Genomic DNA, 20,700 nt, shown 5'->3' on the forward strand with positions numbered 1-20,700 from the left:
TAGATTAACCGAATTTAAGAATCTTATGGGAGGTAACAGTAATGTCAAAATATTCCAAACTCGGTTAATTTGGATTTTTAGGTAATTCGAGTGACCCAGAGCCCCTCCCTTTTTTTTTAATTAAGGAAGATGTTGTGTAAATATATAAATTATGAACATAGTTTTTCATAGGGCTTGTTCTTAAAGTGCTGTCCCCTTTTCTCATGAACATTACAGTAATCCATAGGCAGTTAATACAAATATCTGTAGGCATTCGCTACATCATGGGCTTTCACTACGCTTCTTGAATACCAACCGTAGGCATAGCTTAAAGGGATACCTCCATATTCTTCAATACAGTCCATAGAGCGATGCTGTACATGGAATCTTTATCCAAAGCAAGTCTAATATGTCTTCATTTTCAGGTTCTTGCCAAGGACAATGGCACTCCACAAAGAAGTTCAACAACAAGTATTATCATTGAAGTAATTGATTACAATGACAATGCTCCTCAATTTGTTAAGGAGAAATATCATGCTTCAGGTATGTGTATCACGGGTGTTGTGGATAGTATTGTACATTATAAAACAGTATGTACACTTTTGACATTATTCTTGAATTCCGTATTTGGTTTGAAGTTAAATTTATATTCCTAAATATACTGTAATTACATATACTCAATAAATGAAATATATTCAATGGACTTTCATGCGAGTTTATCTGCTTCATTACTGCAATTGGCTCGACTTAAGAGTTTAAAAAAAATTTATTCAAGCTTCAATTGAGTGACGTATTTTCTCTTTCAGTAAGGGAGAATGCTCTCCCTGGAACAGTTGTAGTGCAGTTGGAAGTTCTTGACTACGACTTAGGGGGAGGGGCCTTGGATGGAGAAATGGGACAAGGCATCATATATTACCTCACTGCTGGAAATGCCCTTCAACACTTCCATGTCCGAGGAGGGGGCCAAATATATGTTGCTAAAGCTCTTGATTGGGAGTCAGTGGACAATTATGCTTTAGAAGTTACTGCAACAGATGGAGTCTTTGTTGCAAAGTCTTGGGTCTTCATTCAAGTTTTAGATGTTAATGGTAAGCTAATATTTTCAGTATCAATATCATGTGTTTCACTTCACTGATGATCTCATTATTATCATTATTTTTATTTTTCTGCTTTTATCTCTGTTCAGTCAATAGTTTACTGCTTAGAATACCATTGGATGGTTTATTTGCAAAACTTATGGTAGAGTATCTATCATCCACATTGGCATTTTCCCTTTTTCAGTTTTTATCATATTTATTTTTATTTATTTATTTTTTTTTTTCAGTACAGTATTGTACTGTAATTGGTTATACAGTACAGTTGGCCCTTAACATATGCGGGGGTTACGTAACAGAGATACCCAGGGATGTTAAAAATCCGCGTATTTTTGCTGCCCCTGGCCCCCCCATATCCTTATTTACCGTATATACCTGTGTGTAGTTCGAGTTTTTAAGACCAAATTATTTGGCAAAATATTGGGGGTCGACCTCTAAATGGGTAATAGTTTCGTTAGGTTGAAAAATATTTACCAGTAACTACCAGTAAACAATGGAAACGATGCACCAACGCACCACCAGCTGTGAATGTCGGTACAGTTGCCAGGGCAGATCTTTTGCGCCATCATAGCAAGCCCAAAGTAGCCAAATCCATGGTATGGTAGCACAGGACGATGTAAAACATAAAGTATTCATTTATTAAAGTTTATTTATAGATACTGGACATAAATTTTTGTTCATTACATTTGAAACATCAATCTTTGTTAATTAAATTTGAAACAAAAGAAAACTACGATACCGTATTTTCATTAAAATATTACATCACAAGTATATTTTACCTTAACTGTGACTGAATGAATATACGTATTCTCAGAAATAAATTTGGAAATATAATATTTTTGCTGGAATGACGTACATATTACAGTGGAAAGTGGGATAAAATCATGACGAAAACAATGACTTTCGCTTTCTTTCGTTATTCAAAAGATTTTACCGTAATCGCTTTTCGAATGGTTTTCAGTTAAAAAACTGTTGTGCTCGTACTGTATTACAATACAGTAATATTCTATCCTATCATTAGCCTTATAATCCCACAACTGAAAACCATTCGAAAAGCGATTACGGTAACATCTTTTGAACGAAAGAAAGAGAAAGTCATTGCTTTCATCACAATTTTATCCCACTTTCCACTGTAATACGTACATCATTTCAGCAAACTATTACATTTCCATGTTCTCAGAAATAAATGGTAGTTTTGTTGAAACGTAATGTACAGTATTTAATATTAAAATGCAAAAATAGCTATAAAAACAATTAATACACCCGTAATGTACTGGCTGGCATCTCCACTCATCCCTGCTCCCGCGTCCAAGGTCACCACTCCTCCCAACTCGCTCCCTCCTCCGCCTCCTCCACCTCCTCACCGTCACTACTGCCGACAACAAACACAAATGTTTTGTGAATAACTGCACCTCCACTTCCGATGTACAGTACTGAACTGTACTGTGCTGTGCTGTGCATTTTTACAAACAATAAACATGGCAAGAAAAGCTATAAAAAAAAGAGATAATAATTTTACTTTACTGTACAGTACCTATCCTCGGCGACAGGACGGGGGTCATCGGGCTGATCGTCACTCAATTCCATAACGGGTGGTGAAGTGGGGGCGACGGTGGATTCAGCTGCTTCCTCACTGCCGCCAGTGATTGATGGTGTTAAATCTCTCCTTCGGTGATCAAAGAACATGGTGATGGGGAGTTGTCGTCTCTTTCTTTTCATTTCTTCCATGATGTTTTTGTATGGAGCAAAAACGTCATCCATCCCTCGCATGAATTTCAGGGCACCCACCATGGAGGGGACCAAACTATAGGCCAGGTTTTTCAGTGCCTCAATATTCCTGGTCATCTCCCCCAACTTCTCCAACGTTATTTCTTGGTGCTCTTCCTCTTCCTCATCCTCTTTCCCTTTCGCTTCCTCTTCCTCTTCCTTGCCTGAGTCTACTAACTCCTGTAGATCCTCCTCGGTCAGCTCAGTGTCGTGTTCTTCAATTAGCTCCCTAATTTCGTCCTCTGCCATGTCCTGGAAGCCTTCAGCAGCCACTTTCCTTGACAGTGCCAGGGTCTTTCTGAATATTTAAATTAAAATCCATCAAAATCATTTTCCTTGTCATCGTCTTAAGCACCAAACAGCTCCTCCCAGTCTTCTCCTTGAACAGGGCTAGAGGGTACGTGTTTTTCGAATCGTTTTCAATTAAAAAATGTTACAGCACATGTATATTTTACCTAAACTGTGCCTGAATGAATATATTCTCAGAAATAAATAGTAGTTTTGTTGAAACGTGATGTATTTCAATGTAAAATAAGATAAAATACATGACGAAAACAAAAGACTTTACCTAACCTTCCAATGTTCAAGAGATGTTACTCGTTTTTTAATAGTTTTCGGTTAAAATACTGTTATATTACAATGATATTATATTAATACTGTGCTTGATATAATTACATCACGTGAAATATTAAAGGAATGACGACGACATAATCGCGACTTAAAACACGATTTTTTTCGTTCAAACAGAATGCCAATGGTTTTCAGTTAAAAAACTGTCATAATCGCCGCGAATTGATGAATATTATAGTAATATGTTTTTTAATTGAAAACCATTCGGAAAAGGATTACGGTAATATCTTTTGAACGTAGCAGCGAAATATTGCTTTCACACTTTCCACTGTAAAACGTACGTCATTTCAGCAAAATATTACATTTCCATATTCTCAGAAATAAATACAGGTTGTACCTCTCTAGTCCGGCATTCTGTGGTCCGGAAAATCCCGTGGTCCGGAACGATTTTAGTTTGTCCAATAGGTAGATAGGCAGCTTTTTTTTTTACTTATCTGAATTATTATTATTATTACAGGAGTATTAAATTTTTGCCCCTCAGGCCCTAATGTGGGTCAGTGACCTATTCCCGGGTGGGCTAATCCCCTTAAAAAAAAACCCTCGGGTAATTAAGGTTTGTTTACATCCGGCAGTTCGGCTGCTCTCTCTCTGCTTGTCTATACAGAGTACAACATTTAACCCTTCAATATATATGAGCAGTAAATAAGTGTTGCTTTCATATTCTTATGTAGAGTAATGACGATATATTTTCACATGTGCACACTTACATACGAGCAGTCTCACTTTTTTTTTTACCATTAATGGTTAGCTACTTATATTGTTCCATTTATTAACATTAAATAACATTACAGGTACTTCAAGCAACCATATTCATTTTTTACATTAATTTTACTACAGCTAAACTCAGGGTCTTATTTTCTTCAGTTTTATATGTAGAACCAATCAGTCACTGGTTTCGTAAGCTTTAACATAAACAATGCCGGCAGCCGTCTCGTCTCCTCTAATATTCCACGTATTATTAATAAATTGTATTGTTAATTTTGCACACACGTACATTAATTCAATAAAAACAAATTCAGAAACATTAATTAAAATATATATGAACAGTAAATAAGTGTTGCTTTCATATTCTTATGTAAAGTAATGATGATATGTTTTCACGTGTGCGCATGGCCACTTACATATGCGATCTCTCTTTTTTCTTTACCATTATCGTTAGCTACTTCTATTGTTCCATTTATTAACATTAAATAACATTACTTAAAACAACCATATTGATTTTACTACAGCTACAACCAAGGTCTTATTTTCTTCAGTTTTATATGTAAAACCAGTCAGTCACTGGTTTTGTAATCAACGAATACAATGCTGTGTCATTTCCTTGTGTGTTTTAATATTCTACGTATTATTAATGAATTGTATTGCTCATTTTGCACACATAACATTAATTCAATAAAAAAGACATTCAGTAATAAACAATAATGAATCTTTTGTACATAAGAGAAATGACCCTGTTTACACGATTATGCACGTCATCTGCACGTTGGCGGGCCGTTCAAACCCGTCGAAATTCAAGTTTCCTCCGTCAAAATTTTTATTTATTTTTTTTTTGTGTGTTCCAATAAAATACGTTAAGAATTAAAAACTCGCGAAATTTGAGAAGCTACTATACGACATTAACCCTTCAATATGTCTTCAAAGAGACCATGATGCAGAGAAAGTGGTGCTAGTGCTTCCAAGCATAAGCACAAGTCACTATCTATCCAGGAAAAGGGTGAATTTCCATGGTCCGGCAATTTCCATGGTCCGGCAATTTCCATGGTCCGGCACCGGTCAGGTCCCGAGGTTGCCGGACTAGAGAGGTACAACCTGTAGAAGTTTTGCTGAAACGTAATGCATTTCAATGTAAATTAGGATAAACTACATGAAAACAAAAGACTTTACCTAACCTTCCGATGTTCAAGATATGTTACTCTTTTTAAGTAGTTTTCGGTTAAAATACTCTTATATTAGTGATATTCTATTCATACTGTGCTTGATATAATACATTCACGGAAATGTAATATTTTTGCAACTACAATGCTGATGTCAACTCAAGTGTGGTTACAGCAAGACTGACTGAGTGAGGGAGAGCTATGCGTGTGTGTGTGTGGTTGCGGGAGCGGGCGGTGTCCCTTGTTCGGTGCCGCACGCGAGTTGAATGGCGCGCGATTTGAATGTACTTCAATTACTTCAATGTACAGAATATTCCTCCGGCGGGGTAATCCGCGTATGTTAAACCCGCGTATGTTAAGGGCCGACTGTATCTCATAATACATTACGCCCGGATAATACGCGAATTTTTATTTCGCTGTACCCAAGAATGTTTGCGGGTAGTTTTAAAGTTGCCAGCATTTCCACAGATGGGACTGGGAGCCATTCATTCTAGAGACAATAATATCCTTTACCTGTATTGTATTTATGTGTGTGTATGTGTTGACACACACACACACACACACACACACACACACACACACACACACACACACACACACATACAAATAAATAATAATGGGAAAATACTCTCACAAATAATCAGAAACAAATTTATTAAAAATGTGACAGTCTACCCCCAAGTCTACTTCGTGCTTGTTATTATTAAAATACAGAGTAAACTTGAGGGTAAACTCATATTTTTAATAAATTTGTTTCTGATTATTTGTGAGGAGATTTTCCATTATTATTTATTTATGTATTTTGTGTGTGTGTCTACAAACACACACACGCACACATATATATAATACAGATAAAAGAAATAATTGTCCTAGGGGCAAACACATAAGGGGAATATACATTTCTTTGTACAAAAGTAAAAATTTAACCCCCCCCCCTCTCCCGTGGTCAGCAAATGTTATTCGCGGATTTGGCAATTCCCGATCATTTTGAGAACCTAACCCTCGCGAATTTGAAGGGCATGCTGTATTTTATTTTATTATACAGTAAAGAGCAGGGCCGGCGCTACCCACTAGGCGAACTAGGCGATCGCCTAGGGCGCCAACATCTGGGGGCGCCACAAATTCAGGGCAAACTTGGATAAAATTAAAAATGAAGGGAAAACTGTGGTGGACACTGTGGTGGAGCCGTGGAGGGTCGGAGCAGGATGTTAGAAGGGTGGGGGGTCAGAGGGAGGCGAGGGTAGGTAGACGGTAGCCGACTGCGTTTTCTTTTTTAATATTATTCGTTAACCCCCCGGAGGGACTAACCCGGGTCCTTATCTTTGGCGGCCTGGAGAACTGTCGAGCAGTGACCTGAAGGCTGACATCTGAGGAACCCTTCTCCCAACCCCACCATCCCCTCCCCTCCCTTACTGCCAGGGCGACTGAGCCGCCCCTTCCCTGTCTTTGTCGGGATGAGGCAAGGTTACCTGACCTCTGAAGTTTACGTCAAGGATTTATTGACTTAATGTAATAACAATAATTGGTTATTTGCATGGGTGAAGTAATAAAGCCACAAGATGAAAACAATGTAGTAATGGGTTACTGTACCTACATTAGCTTATCAAAACTTTCAAGGGGGCGCACATCTAAAGGCTTGCCTAGGGCGCCAAATCATCTTGCACTGGCCCTGGTAAAGAGTATTCTAGATCTGTTTTATTTATCAAATTAAGAGTTCTGAAGACTGTATATAAATTATATTCTGTAACATCAAAAGCCAGTTTTATATCTGACATTGGTTCTGGCCTTTATGTATCTATTGTACAATCACTCAAAAAATTATCTACACAAAATTTTATTGAGAAAATGACAATGGACGAAGGATTTTGACAACCCTACCGAGACGAAAAGAGTCTCGGTGTTCATTCTAAAATTCATTGACTCCTTCAAGTACAGATAGTTTTTTGAGTGACTTTACTTCTACTAAGAAGCAGGGGCTTACAGATTTGTCCACCCACCCATTCCAGTCTTGTGTAGACACACCGGTATATATGCTTGATTTACAGTTTACACAGTGCTTGTTTATTTGAAATGTGGGCTTAAGGTTGTGTTGTTGAAGTTGTGCTTTAATCATTAATTTTTAATTAAGTTTAACAAGTAAGATTTTTCTTTTACTATTATACAGTATCATAGTTATCACTTTGTTCTGTAGATATGTATGTTTAAGTATATTTAAATTTCATCTTTCAGATAATGGTCCTCTGTGCACCACACCATTTTACCGGCACACAATCAGTGAAGCCGCCTTGCCTGGTACTCCACTCCTCAGGGTTTCAGCTACTGACCATGATCTTTCACCCAAACCTCAGTTCTATCTCACTGGTCAAGGTGCTGGAATGTTTGCTATGGATATTAATTCTGGACAGCTTAGTGTGGCAAAACCTCTAGACCGTGAAAGGCAATCAGATTTTATGCTCAAAGCTACAGTAAAAGATGGAGAAAAATTGGATTGGGAATGCACATGCCAGGTGGAGATACAAGTTACAGATGTGAATGATAATCCACCCATTTTTGGCATGCCCAGTTACAGCATCAATGTACCTGAAAATTCTCCTGAGAACTTACTTTTATTGAAAGTTCATGCATCTGATCCTGACAAAGGTAAAAGAAATTACTGTACTGTACTCATATACAGTCTGCTCATGTTGGACTGTTTGTGTTGTAACAGCATATGTATTGGTGGTTATATTTTATGTTGTATTTGAGATGATTTGATAAAGGTCAGATGGGTACATTTGTTTCCCACTTAATAATGCAATTATTTTAATTTTCTAGGAATCAATCGAAAAGTTACCTATGCCTTAGAAGGACATAATATATTTGTGATGGACCAGCAAACAGGAATACTGAGTGTAACTGAAACACTGGACAGGGAAAGCCGTGCCATGTATAATCTAACAGTCATTGCTACAGATCATGGGTCTCCAAAACTGTCGTCAAGAACAAATATTCTCGTACTTGTATCAGGTGAGATAGAATAAGTTTCTCTTTTTAATTAATATATTTTAGATTCACTTAATATATAAAACAGTATTTACACAATATCCCTAATTCTCTTAGGAACTTAAATACTATACTGTACTATATTCTGTAATGAGGTACCATAATCTATATACTGTATATTACTGTAATAGGAATACCTTGGCGTATTGTCTAGTTTAATATAGTACAGGAAACCCTCGCCAACTCCGGCCTACTCGAGAAATTGGCCCTCTCTTACCCTCAGTTAGTCTGAGTTGGCGAGAGTGTACTAAATATTAATTTGTGTTGCCCTGCCTCTGCTGTGTATACAGGGAGACATAATGACTTTTACTTTCCAACCCATACTTTCACTTCTCCCAGGACTGTTAACAAAATGATATAAAAAGTATTTCGCAAAGATCAGTGAAACATGCATATATCTTTATATCCATATCACGGCCAGATCCAGGCTGATGTAACCAGTGCACTTGCATTGCTCAAAAAATTCTGGCTGACGCAAAGATTTCATATGCATCAGTCAAATAATTGACCTATTGGTAACATGATCTCATTGTCAGTGTTGACCTGCATGGCCCACCAGCTTCTAACCATAGCTGTCACTTTCCGTACCTGAGTGGCAGGTTTGACAAACCGTCCCCTAGGGTGGGATAATCGGAGCGGGGTCTGGGAGTTGGGTAAGGTAATAGGTATGGTTACACTCATCACATCCTGACTCATATCACCTGAACTCCAGCTGGGATTTCCCTTTGGGCCATCACCTTTGACAATGTCAGGTAACAAGGGCCAGATTACGGTTGTGAGAGGCATAAGGCTGATAAGAGGGAAGGGACGAAACTGTATATGTACTACTGTATATTATACACATAAAAAAGGAGGTATTTACTCAAGTATATATTAACCATAGAGCCTTAATAAACATAAGTCATTTACTTAACCACCATTTGACGTTGTGAACTTGTGAACATATTTGCTGCCAGAATTCCTTACATGGAATTCTGTACACACATGCTGTAGAATCACTGATAGTTTTATTTCTTATCAGCATAGATTTAGGGGTGGAAGTATATCTGAAGGCAATATTTACATCGAGATCCTGACTTACTGAATTAATAACACCTTAGGTTTGATACGTAGGGCAAAGATATGTATGGTTTACTTACATCCGAGAGCAATTTAGCTTAAATCGGGGAATGTGTTACCTGACTTTGTCAAAGGTGACTGCCGGGCGTGGTGATGCCTAGAGGGGAAATCCCAAATGGAGCTAAGGTGATGTGAGGAGGACCTGCCAAGCTTCAACAACCTATCTGGAGTGTTGGCTGTCTGGCATTATCACGCACAGAACACATATTCACAAAAACAAGAGTCGACGCACTTTCCAGTCACAGAAACACAGAACAATCGACAAGGAACCATATACAGGGCAGTAGTGTGTGGGTTGGCCATGTGGCGGCGCATGGGTTGGCTAACAAGTGAAGGTACAGATGTGCGGTGCATAGGGTTAAATTTTTTTCCCTATAAATGTCACTGACTTGACATAGAAAAATATAACTTACATTGCTGGAATCCTTGCAAGACGGCGATTAATTTGAGTATAAGCAACCCATAGTTTGCACAACAAGAAAAAAAATAATTTTCCAATCAGTGGCTATCGATGGGTATTCGATGAATACACTGTATTGTTAAAGTGAGTTGTTTTGATCGTATATCGGGAGATGGTGTGAATTTATAATCACCGTTGAAGTGAAATAACACCTCTCGGGGTTTACCTGAACTATTGTTCTACAATAACTTGGGCTTGTATCTGCTGATCCATGAATAATGAATACTCGGACAACGAGGACACCCTGTACATTATTGATATACAGTCAACCCTCACATTACGCAGTCCCGCATTCCGCGGTTCACCGTTAACGCGGTGCCCTGCCGGAACCTAACATGCTCACATTCCGCGGTCGTGAACCCCATTACGCGGAGAGCGGCTGGTAAGCCGCGCCATTTTTGGATCCAAACCTCCCGCCATCCGCCATGTTGTGTAAGAGGCGCGAAAATGGTGCGCACAAGGTCGCCCAGTCATCAAAACATTACCAGTTCTTCACCCGCCACCCACTACAGCCGGCCCAAGTCAGTGATAGTGATAATTATAGTGAGGATATGGACTTATATGAACTTTGGGGGGTTTGACAAAGAGGCCCTGCAAGCCTCTGTGGTGGATAGTGATACAATTGATACAAGTGATACAGGTGAGGGCCAATAATCTGCCCTCTGCCTCGGAACCAACCGCCCATCCCCGTGTGCCCAGCCATCTTTTCTACTAATGTAAGTGTTAAAAAACCTAATATTATTGATATTTCTCTTAATTATTAATTGTGTGTGCATGCCATCATAAAGTTAAGATAATATTTTTACTACAACATAGTTGTGTGTCGTCAAAAAGTGGAGTTTGGGGATCGGCCTGGACTCCATTTCAATTAATCCCATATGTTATGTTGTTCACTTTACGCGTTCCTCACTTTCCGCGGTACCCTCCGGGTTACATTAACCGCGTAAAGTGAGGGTTAACTGTATACAGACTTACTTCATTTTATTTTATGAAAAAAATATAGGCTCAAATATTTAGCTAAACATACATTTATTGAAGTAAATTGATTAAAAATACTCTTTTTAATCTGGGCGAGCCTCGACTACAATAACTGAAAAGTTGCTTGTACCTGGATACAGTATTCTCATCATGCACAGTGGTTTATAGTCATCACCCATATTTTTGTGAGGGTGCATTCCTGTCTTGTGAAACTAAAATTTTACAAGAATTCACTTCCTTAAACTAATTGAAAAGGAGAATATGTTCCAAAGCATCATACTATAGGTAATGTTTGTTTCAAAATAATTAGATTCAGTTTATTAATTATTCATTATAACAGTCAATGTGTGTTGTCATTAACCATCTGAGTTTCCTCAAATGTTTGTTTGGGATCAAAGTGGTAGGAGTCTTCTCTTTAATGACAGTGATAGATGGATGTCCCCTTCCTTTTGGTCACATATGTAGAGATAAATGGAAGTGGAGATATTATTACAATCAAGGGTGCATTCAGCAGTAAAGTGGTGGGAAAAATTGAGCTTCTGTAGTGACTGCTAAAGGAACTGTCTGCAACATCATATAAATATTAATAATTGCGATGATTTATTGTGATATGCCAACATTTTAACTTCTGTGCAGATTAATGCTCTGGTAAAGATGACCTTTCTGTATTTTATGTTATTCTATATTCCATTTTATATTCCTGTGAATCATCATATTATTATTTTTTTATTCTCATTCTTATTCTTCAGGAACTATGGTGTGCTATTGTATTGTTTTGAAACGCTGCTGCCGATCATGGTGGCTGGTTATGCAACACCTTTTTTTTTTTTTTACATTATAATTGCCTAAAATTCACATGCTCAGGTTTTTTATAAGGTGTCTTTGTTTGGAGGGGGTGCTAAATTGTTCCCCCCCCCCCATTTTTTCTAATTATTTTTGTTGTGTGTGTCAGTTTCATTTCCATTTTAAATACAGTATTTAGTTTTGACATATTGTGTTATGCCTTGATTATTATTTTGTTTTTTACTATGTTTTGTACAAATGATATATGGGCAATTTCTCAAAAAATATATGCTGCTTCTGTCAGTTGGATAATATTTGTTTGTTGGATTCCAAGAACATTTTTCAGGGGAACTGATTTTTAGTACAGTGCTTTTCTTTGTGTTACTTTCTATGTTTTTAAATGTGACAGAAAGGACATAAAGAGAGTTTTTATTATAATTCCAGATGTTAATGATAACCCACCTGAATTTGCCAGTCATACTTACTTCACAACTGTGACTGAGAGTGCAAATATTGGATCAGACATTGTACGTGTGTTAGCAACTTCTAGGGACTCTGGAAAGAATGCGGAAATAACCTACTCGATCATTGGAGGCAATGAACACCGCAAGTTTGCTATTCATCCGAAGACAGGTATAGTTTCTCAGGACTACATATTGGACTAAAAGCTAAAATTTATATCGGTACTGTAGATACATATAAATTTTGATATTATAATTTACTTGTCATTTGTATTTTGATAACATGAATATTTCTCTGGGAATTGAGCATACTTAACTAGTGGAAAATTTCTCAACAAATGAAGCATTTTGGTGGAATTCATGAATTATATGTCAGGTAATGAGATTCAGTTTTTTTGTATTATCCTACTCACAAATGTTTTTATAAGTACTGTATTATTCTCAGATATTTGGGAATTAGTTGATTTTATCACTTTGTATGATATTTATTTATTCCTCATAAATATATATGCTTTTTTGCAGGCGTCGTATCCATCCTAGACCCACTGGACTATGAAAGAGCACATTCCTACCAGTTGACTGTTCAGGCAACAGATGGGGGTGAGCCACCACTCTCAAATCATGCAACCATCAATGTTACTGTTACTGATATCAATGATAATGAGCCAATATTCCTGCAGAACTCCTACTCTGTGATTGTTAATGAAGCTGCAATCATTGGAGAAAGATTGATTCAGGTAAAGTGGATTCTGTTTTGTCTTTTTAGACCAATGAGTCAAAGGGTGTTCAAAATATGGTTAAGTTATTCTTAGCACTAGAGGAAGGTGCATCAAATGTGTAGAAATATCAAAGTGAATAATTATAGGTTAATTATGTTTTCAATATCTTTGATTGTTGAATATGTTTAATTTGCCATCTAAAACATAGTAAATTCCTAACTAGTTAAGGTGGAACAGCTATATGGAAAAATAAGACTAGTATCTGAATTTGTTTTTATTTATTTACCCTAATCTTAAACCGAGTGAAATAGGGTACATTAAATTTTCCATGTTACTATGAACTTTTCATAGATAAACACTGCTCAAAAAGTGTATTTCTTTAACACTGAGACTAGTTGTCATATATATTTCTTCTCCACCATACTTCTTTACCACTCTTTATTCATTTTAAGTTCCATGTGTCCACACCATTTCGCTCCCCTTACATATGTGTATATTTCATAAATGGTAAATTAAAAAGAAACAAGGGGAAGTGAGCATATCCCTGAGAATAGTATCCATCTCAAAGATGTGAAAGACCTTGAAGTCAGTGTTGTGACAGTCTATGGCTTAACTCCTGTGGGTATAAGGGGTCCTCGCTATATGTTGTACCGATATACGTCTCCAACAAATATAGAAAAAAAATTTCAAACGTCAAGTGTTTCACATATACGCCATCTGCATCATCCAGTGTTAAAAACACATATTATAATGTAAAAATACATTGCTCAATTGTTTAAGTGTAACAAGTAGCCATATCAAGCCATCATGTACAGTGGTCCCTCGGTTAACGAACACAACTTGTTCCAGAAGGTCGTTTGTTAACCAAAAATTTCGTTAACCGAAACCATTGTTTCAATGGGATTTTGGGTAATTGGTTCCAATTCACCGAAAATTACATAAAAAGTAAAAAATAAATGCAGTAAAGTACACTTCCTTTGAGGTGTGTCTGTAGAAGGCTCCTGGTTGATGATGATGATGATGATGGGAATTAGAAGTGAGGGTGGAGGGGAAGGGAGAAGAGAAGGAAGTGAGGGTGGAAGAGAAATCACCCCATGCTTGATGCTGTCATTTCACCCATAAAATTTTAAGTTCACTAGGTGTAATTCAAGATTATTTTCTTTAAATCAACACTGCACTGCACTATATATTGTCAATATGTTAAATATATTACAGAATGACCAATAATTGTACTGTAAAAACATAAAAATACTCAGTGTTCAAGAGACCCACAAGCAAGATGTTTCCTCCACTAAACAGATGCAAACTGAGGCCTTGGTGGGTGAGTGAAGTGGCTGATGGGCACACCAAAAACTAGTTCCCTGTACTGCAGTTATGTTAAATAAGTGTTAAAATTACTAAAAAATTTAATATAAAACTTGGAAAATTATTGAATAGTACAACCTTCTTGATATTTACTCCAATTTTAACGAATGTAAGCCCTAGAACCGATTTCTGTATTGGCGGACGAATCTTCCAGCTGGTGAGCAAACATTTTCGTAAGAATTTCGTTAACCGAATTTTTGTTCGTTAACCGAAATGAAGATTCTTATGGAAGGTAATTCATTAACCGAATTTTCGTTAACCGAGGGACCACTGTACTGTATTACTCAAAGGTAACAAATAATGTTCTTGGGAATGTATCTCCATATCAAATACTATACATACAGTACAGTATGCGATAACTCCATTGTAAGGTGATTTGTTGAGATTTCAAGAGGTATTACTGTACATGTTGGAATGGCATATACTGTACCCTTAATTGCATTAATTCTTATGGGGAAAAATCCTCACAATAAAACCTTCCATTATAAGTCGCTTTTCTCTGGAATACATCCCTGACATATAATTAGGAGCCCTTGTATATTTAGGTTAATTTGCACTAAAAAATAATGAAGCATTTAAAAAAAATACTATCATAGTAATATAAGTTGTTTTAGGAGAGCTTGCTTGTTACATGTGTTCAAGAAAGGTTGACTGTCTTATGATATTTTCCTATGCCATTTCACTTACATATTCTTACTAACAATCTTTGCAGATATCTGTAATATGTTTAATTTCATCTTTGATCACTCATGACAACTTTTACTCCTCTTTACCTTACTTATAATAAGTCCATCAGAAAAATATGATACTCTTAAATAATTTGAATTATATCTTAATTTGTGTGAAGTAAAAAAAACACTTGTTAAACAAGGATATTTCTTGATATTTCTTTTAAAAATGTTCATGTTAAGATACCTTTAGATTTCTAGTTGTATTTTATCCACATATTCTGATATTTAACCAGGAGGAATTTCTGAAAATTAATAAATAAAATGGACAATTAATTCAAAATTTATGCATTTGAATGTATCCAAAGTTAGGGATTGAGTATTTTGTGTCAATGGTTGCAAGTATCTGTACTGTACAGTGTGTTACTTCTCCCTGGGCCTCGGCCCAACACTATCTAGGTAGTAATTTTGACTCCATAGCCAGTTGGAAATATGATTGGTTTGTCTAAAATTTGTTTTAGAATGTTGTATTGCCTGTGTGATTTGAAGTACAGTTGATTTCCCATTAGTTTCTTAACAAAATCTTAAAGGTCATCTTTTATTTGTACAGTACTGTAGATTGTTTTATAAAATCTAATTGTCTATACTGTACTATATTTACGATCAGTCTGTAATCGTAGTACAAAATACTTTAATTAATTCAAATTCACTTTTCTAGGTAATAGCAACGGATTTGGACAGTCAGGCAAATGGAAGGATTACCTATGGTATAGCCAATGGAGACCCTAATCATCAGTTTCGAATTGATCAGTTATCTGGCTGGATATCAGTGGCAGGTCCACTGGACAGGGAAACCGTTGCATCATATAACCTTGAAGTAATTGCTCTTGATCAAGGAATCCCTCAGAGATCAGGCTCTGTCATGGTGAATATTGAAGTGAGTGATGCAAATGATAATCCACCAATCTTTGTGGAAACAAATCACACAGCATATGTCCAGGTATGGTAAATTACCTTATTATATTGTTTTTGTTTGTTTATTTGTTTTGTAAAAATTGCATATATTTTGTATATTTTGCTATGAAATAAATTTATGCCAGTAGATTATATATACATATACAATACTGTATATATGCGAAAATCATGGGATAACAATGTTTATTTTCTACTACTGTATGCCTTACTATAGCTAATTTTAATTGTTTCCATTATTTCTATCCTTTTAAGGAAGACAAACCTGTGAACCATCTGGTATTTAAATTTGATGTGATTGATAAAGATGATGCTGCCCATAATGGTGGTCCATTCACTTTTGAAATAATATCTGGTAATGACAACACAGCATTTCGCATTACTCAAGATGGACACCTACGGACCGCTACTAAGTTCAACCATAAAGTGAAAGGCCATTATCGTCTCCAGATTAGAGTGTACGACAATGGTCGTCCACTCCTGTACTCTGAAACCTGGATTGATGTAAAGGTCTGTATTATATGCAGATGCAATGGTATTCATAGCTAACGAGTTAAGAACCATGAGTGATATTTGGAGAAATAAAAGAATTTGTTTATGACCTTCACTGACTTGGAAAAAAAAATAAACATGATAGAGTCAATAAAAAATTTATGTTGGATGCATTACAAATGTATGGGATAAATGGAGGCTGTTCACAGTTTGTAGAAGGAATATCGCAGGAGGGTGTCAGGAAGAGAGAAAATGGTTTCTAGTTAAAGTAGGATTTTGTGAAGGATGTACGATCGTCAAAATGAATGATGTCACGATTTCTAGAAATTTTCAATCAGAAAGTGGTATCTGGCATCTACCTGATTTGCTTTATTTTTGCTTTAAATTTTTTGAGGTGGAACACAATTCTGTGAAATAGTAACAAATTAATTAATAAATGCTAAAGCAGTTTCTCATAACAATATTCCAAGAACAAATCACATAGAAATTTTAGTATATTTTGAAACCAAATAATATGACACACAATGTTATTGCTGAAGGGCATTCAGGAATAATTTGTGGAGTAATAATTGGATGTTAAAATGAAAAGGTACTGTATACATTAATTGAGTTTAGTTTAAATTAATTTTGAGTAAAAAATATGATTTGAATAATACTCCTACTCACTACAGTACATTTATGCAATGTCTTTAATGAATATGTAAACAACTATACTCTGTATTCACCACCTCAATGGTTGCACACCAATGCTCTTCATTTTTTTATAACAATATATTTTGTATATATTTAGGTACACTCCATATCATGAAATAAAATAACTACAATAACATAAAAACAATACAAAAGAACACTGTGTGCGTGCATGCATGTGTGTATGTGTAATAATAATAATAATTAATGGTTTATTGAAAGAACATGTCAACCAAAAGGCTGAAAATATACAGTTACACATGTGTGTGTATGACATTTGTAAGTGACTAAACATTTTAACTAGCATTTACCATTGCCATGTGAAAAATTCTAGAATGCTTGGCGTATTTTTTCCTGCCACGGTTTGGAAGTAGTGTACTGTATAGGTTGAAGCGTTGGATGAGCATCTCCCACACATGCTCCTTTTCTAAACCGCATAGGACCATATGTGCGGAAAAAATCACTTATGTGAAGTAGACTTACATAGGAATATGAGAGCTGCAGCTAGGCCACCCAGTTTGAAATATTACTGTTGGGTATTGTAATTTTTAATTTGCGAATATCGAATAGGGGTTAAAATATCAATTGCAGATAAGCGGGGGTTGCGAATAGCGAAGTATGTATGCCTGTAATTGAAATTAATTACTCAGCCCTTTAGCACCCCAAATATGGTGGTAACAAATATTTAATTTCATCTAAGTGTTGAGAGGAAAATTAAGATAAACACCATTTCTTTTGTGTTTCAGATAATTGAAGAGTCCCGTTATCATCCAGTAGTATTCCCACTGCAAGTGACAGTGTTTGTGCAAACAGGTGAATACTTTGGAGGAGTCCTTGGTAAAGTTAAAGCTGCAGATGAAGATCCTTATGACACCTTGACATACTCAATTATGCCTGACCCGCTGGGTGTTAACACAAGATATTTCGGTACTAATCCACAGGATGGTACACTGTCTGCCCAAGGAGGTCTGGATGAAGGCACTTATACTGTTAATGTGTCAGTTACTGATGGCAAGTTTACAACTTTTAGTGAAGTTGAAGTTGACGTTGTTGACATAAGCGATGATATGGTAGAGAATGCCGTTATCCTTCGACTTGGAGGAGCAAACCCTGAAGAATTCTTGTTATCATACAGACGTAGTTTTCACAGAGGTGTAAAGAACCTTCTCAACGCCAAATCCCGTGATGTAATCATTTTAAGTTTGCAGAACAGTAATGCAAGAGTGCGAAGAGATAAAAAAAAATCGGTTCAAAAGTCAGTGTTTGAACAAGGAGATTTAGATATTCTTTTTGTTGTTCGTAAGTCTTCTTATGATTTCTATCCAAGGAACTTGGTTCGGAAGAAAATTTCATCTGGTCGTCAGACTTTGGAATCAGTTCTTGGGCTTCGGGTAATTGGAGTGGTAGAAGATGAATGTACTGAAAATACTTGTGAAAATGGTCATTGTGAAGAACGTATTGCACTTGATGATGACCAGGTAGCCATATCCACCGACACTATGAGCTTTGTTTCTCTTCATCATCGCCATGAATCCAAGTGTATATGTCCTAATGGCTTCTCTGGTGCTCGATGTGACATTGTTGTTAACCAGTGTGCCTATAAACCTTGTCCATCATACAAGAATTGTGTTCCAGACAGCTCTACACTGGGATATGTATGCCTATGTCCTGAAGGATTGGTAGGGGCTACATGTAAGCAAAACAAGTCCAGTTGCATTGGCAAGGCAAATAGTCCAGAATGTTATAGCCCAGTATCACCACTATCATTCAAAGGCAAGAGTTATGCCCAATATTCACTACGTAATCCCATTGAACGTCACTTCTCCTTCTCTCTCTGGTTCCGGACACTTCATCCATCTGGGAATCTGATGTTTACAGCAGGCAGGATTGACTACAGCATATTAGAGGTATAAGGAACATGTTCTCTTTATATATATATATATATATATATATATATATATATATATATATATATATATATATATATATATATATATATATATATATATATATATATATATATATATATATATATATATATATATATATATATATATATATATATATATATATATATATATATATATATATATATATATATATATATATATATATATATATATATATATAATTTTTTTTTTTTCTAGTAACTGTCTCATAATACTGTAACAGCTGAATTACTTGATATATGTTTCAACTATCAGGTCATCTGTCTAATTAACAGAACATTCTTATTTCAGCTGGAAGGAGGCGAGTTGCGTTATCGCTGGGACCTTGGTAGTGGTGAAGGAATGGTAGCCGTAACATCTTTGCGTGTTGATGATGGCCAATGGCATCATGTTAATCTTGAACGATTTGGCAATACTGCTGAACTAACAGTTGATGGTCAACACCGTGGACAAGGAGCTTCACCAGGATCATCAGACTTGCTCAATCTTGATACACCACATTTATACCTAGGAGCAGAAGTACGACCTTGGGCAGGAGCACAGGACCCACGCCAAGGACTTGTAGGTTGTGTAGATGACCCTAGAGTCGATGATACTCCCTTGCCTCTGACTCACACAACTACCACCAAAGTTGCATCACTCACTGGCCTGACTCATGTAGCACCTCACTGTCAAACAGCATTGCAGCCTCCTGGTGTTTGTGGTGCCCATCCATGTCTTAATGGTGGCACATGTGAAGAGCGAGGTGCATCTTTTATATGTCAATGTCACCCCCGTTTTCAAGGTTCACGGTGTGAGTTGGACTCTAATCCCTGCGCATCATCGCCTTGTCTGAATAATGGGCATTGTGTCAATGTTGAAAATGCTTACAGATGTGAATGTCCAGCTCGAGTGTCTGGTCTTCGCTGTCAATACATGTATTGTAATCCCAATCCCTGCCTAAATAGGGGGATATGTGAAGAGGGGATTTCAGGACCAATCTGTAAGTGCAGAGGATTCACTGGTGCATACTGCAACATTGATATCAATGAGTGTGCAAAGAACCCATGTCACAATGGTGGCACTTGCATCAATTCCTATGGTAGTTTCCGATGCATGTGTCCAGGGAATGCCACTGGAACATACTGTGATTCACACATAGGACCTCTTATTGACATTGGCATAGAAGAGGTATGTCTTCAAAATCTAGTTTTAAAGTTGTTATAATTTATCTCTGCATATTCTTGTATAACATGATAAACGGTTAGTGTTTTAAGCAATCCAAAAACATTTCCTATCTGCATAATCCATTTTTTAAATACTTTTTTTCAGATCATCTACATAGTTATTGGCATTGTAGCCGTCATCATTTTAGGCCTAATAATTGTTCTTGCAATGCACTGTCGAGAAAGAAGAGCAGCGCGAAGACGGCAACTAATTCAACAGACAAATCACGTCATTCTGAAACCCAAAAATACAGATAACCACAACATCTATAAGCGAAATTCAAAAATGAGCAACTTGGAAGCTTCCCAGGTAAATATAAATGAAGCTTTCAAGCACCCTATTCAGGATTTTGTGCTGTGTGCTGATATGTGTGTGTGTGTTCTCATGATTGTGGAAGTGTACTCAGGTAATAATATCACTAAAAATCTGGTTAAACAATGTTTTAATGCACC

At 36.5% G+C, this 20,700-nt stretch overlaps 1 protein-coding gene across 4 annotated transcripts in view; it reads left to right on the top strand.

Moving 5' to 3' along the window:
- LOC121866494 (fat-like cadherin-related tumor suppressor homolog) overlaps positions 1-20,700 on the top strand; it is a 205,712-nt gene that overhangs the window by 170,411 nt on the left and 14,601 nt on the right. For all 4 annotated transcript variants that reach the window (XM_042366219.1, XM_042366220.1, XM_042366221.1 and 1 more), the window contains 11 exons: positions 405-522; positions 786-1,067; positions 7,574-7,984; positions 8,159-8,350; positions 12,171-12,359; positions 12,710-12,924; positions 15,658-15,939; positions 16,167-16,421; positions 17,840-19,000; positions 19,334-20,212; positions 20,354-20,557. In XM_042366219.1, the coding sequence (XP_042222153.1) occupies positions 405-522; positions 786-1,067; positions 7,574-7,984; positions 8,159-8,350; positions 12,171-12,359; positions 12,710-12,924; positions 15,658-15,939; positions 16,167-16,421; positions 17,840-19,000; positions 19,334-20,212; positions 20,354-20,557 (4,188 nt within the window). The remainder of the gene's footprint in view (positions 1-404; positions 523-785; positions 1,068-7,573; positions 7,985-8,158; positions 8,351-12,170; positions 12,360-12,709; positions 12,925-15,657; positions 15,940-16,166; positions 16,422-17,839; positions 19,001-19,333; positions 20,213-20,353; positions 20,558-20,700) is intronic.

The sequence above is a fragment of the Homarus americanus genome, unplaced genomic scaffold (assembly GCF_018991925.1).
Source record: "Homarus americanus isolate GMGI-L3 unplaced genomic scaffold, GMGI_Hamer_2.0 scaffold16430, whole genome shotgun sequence".
Classification (NCBI taxonomy): domain Eukaryota; kingdom Metazoa; phylum Arthropoda; class Malacostraca; order Decapoda; family Nephropidae; genus Homarus; species Homarus americanus.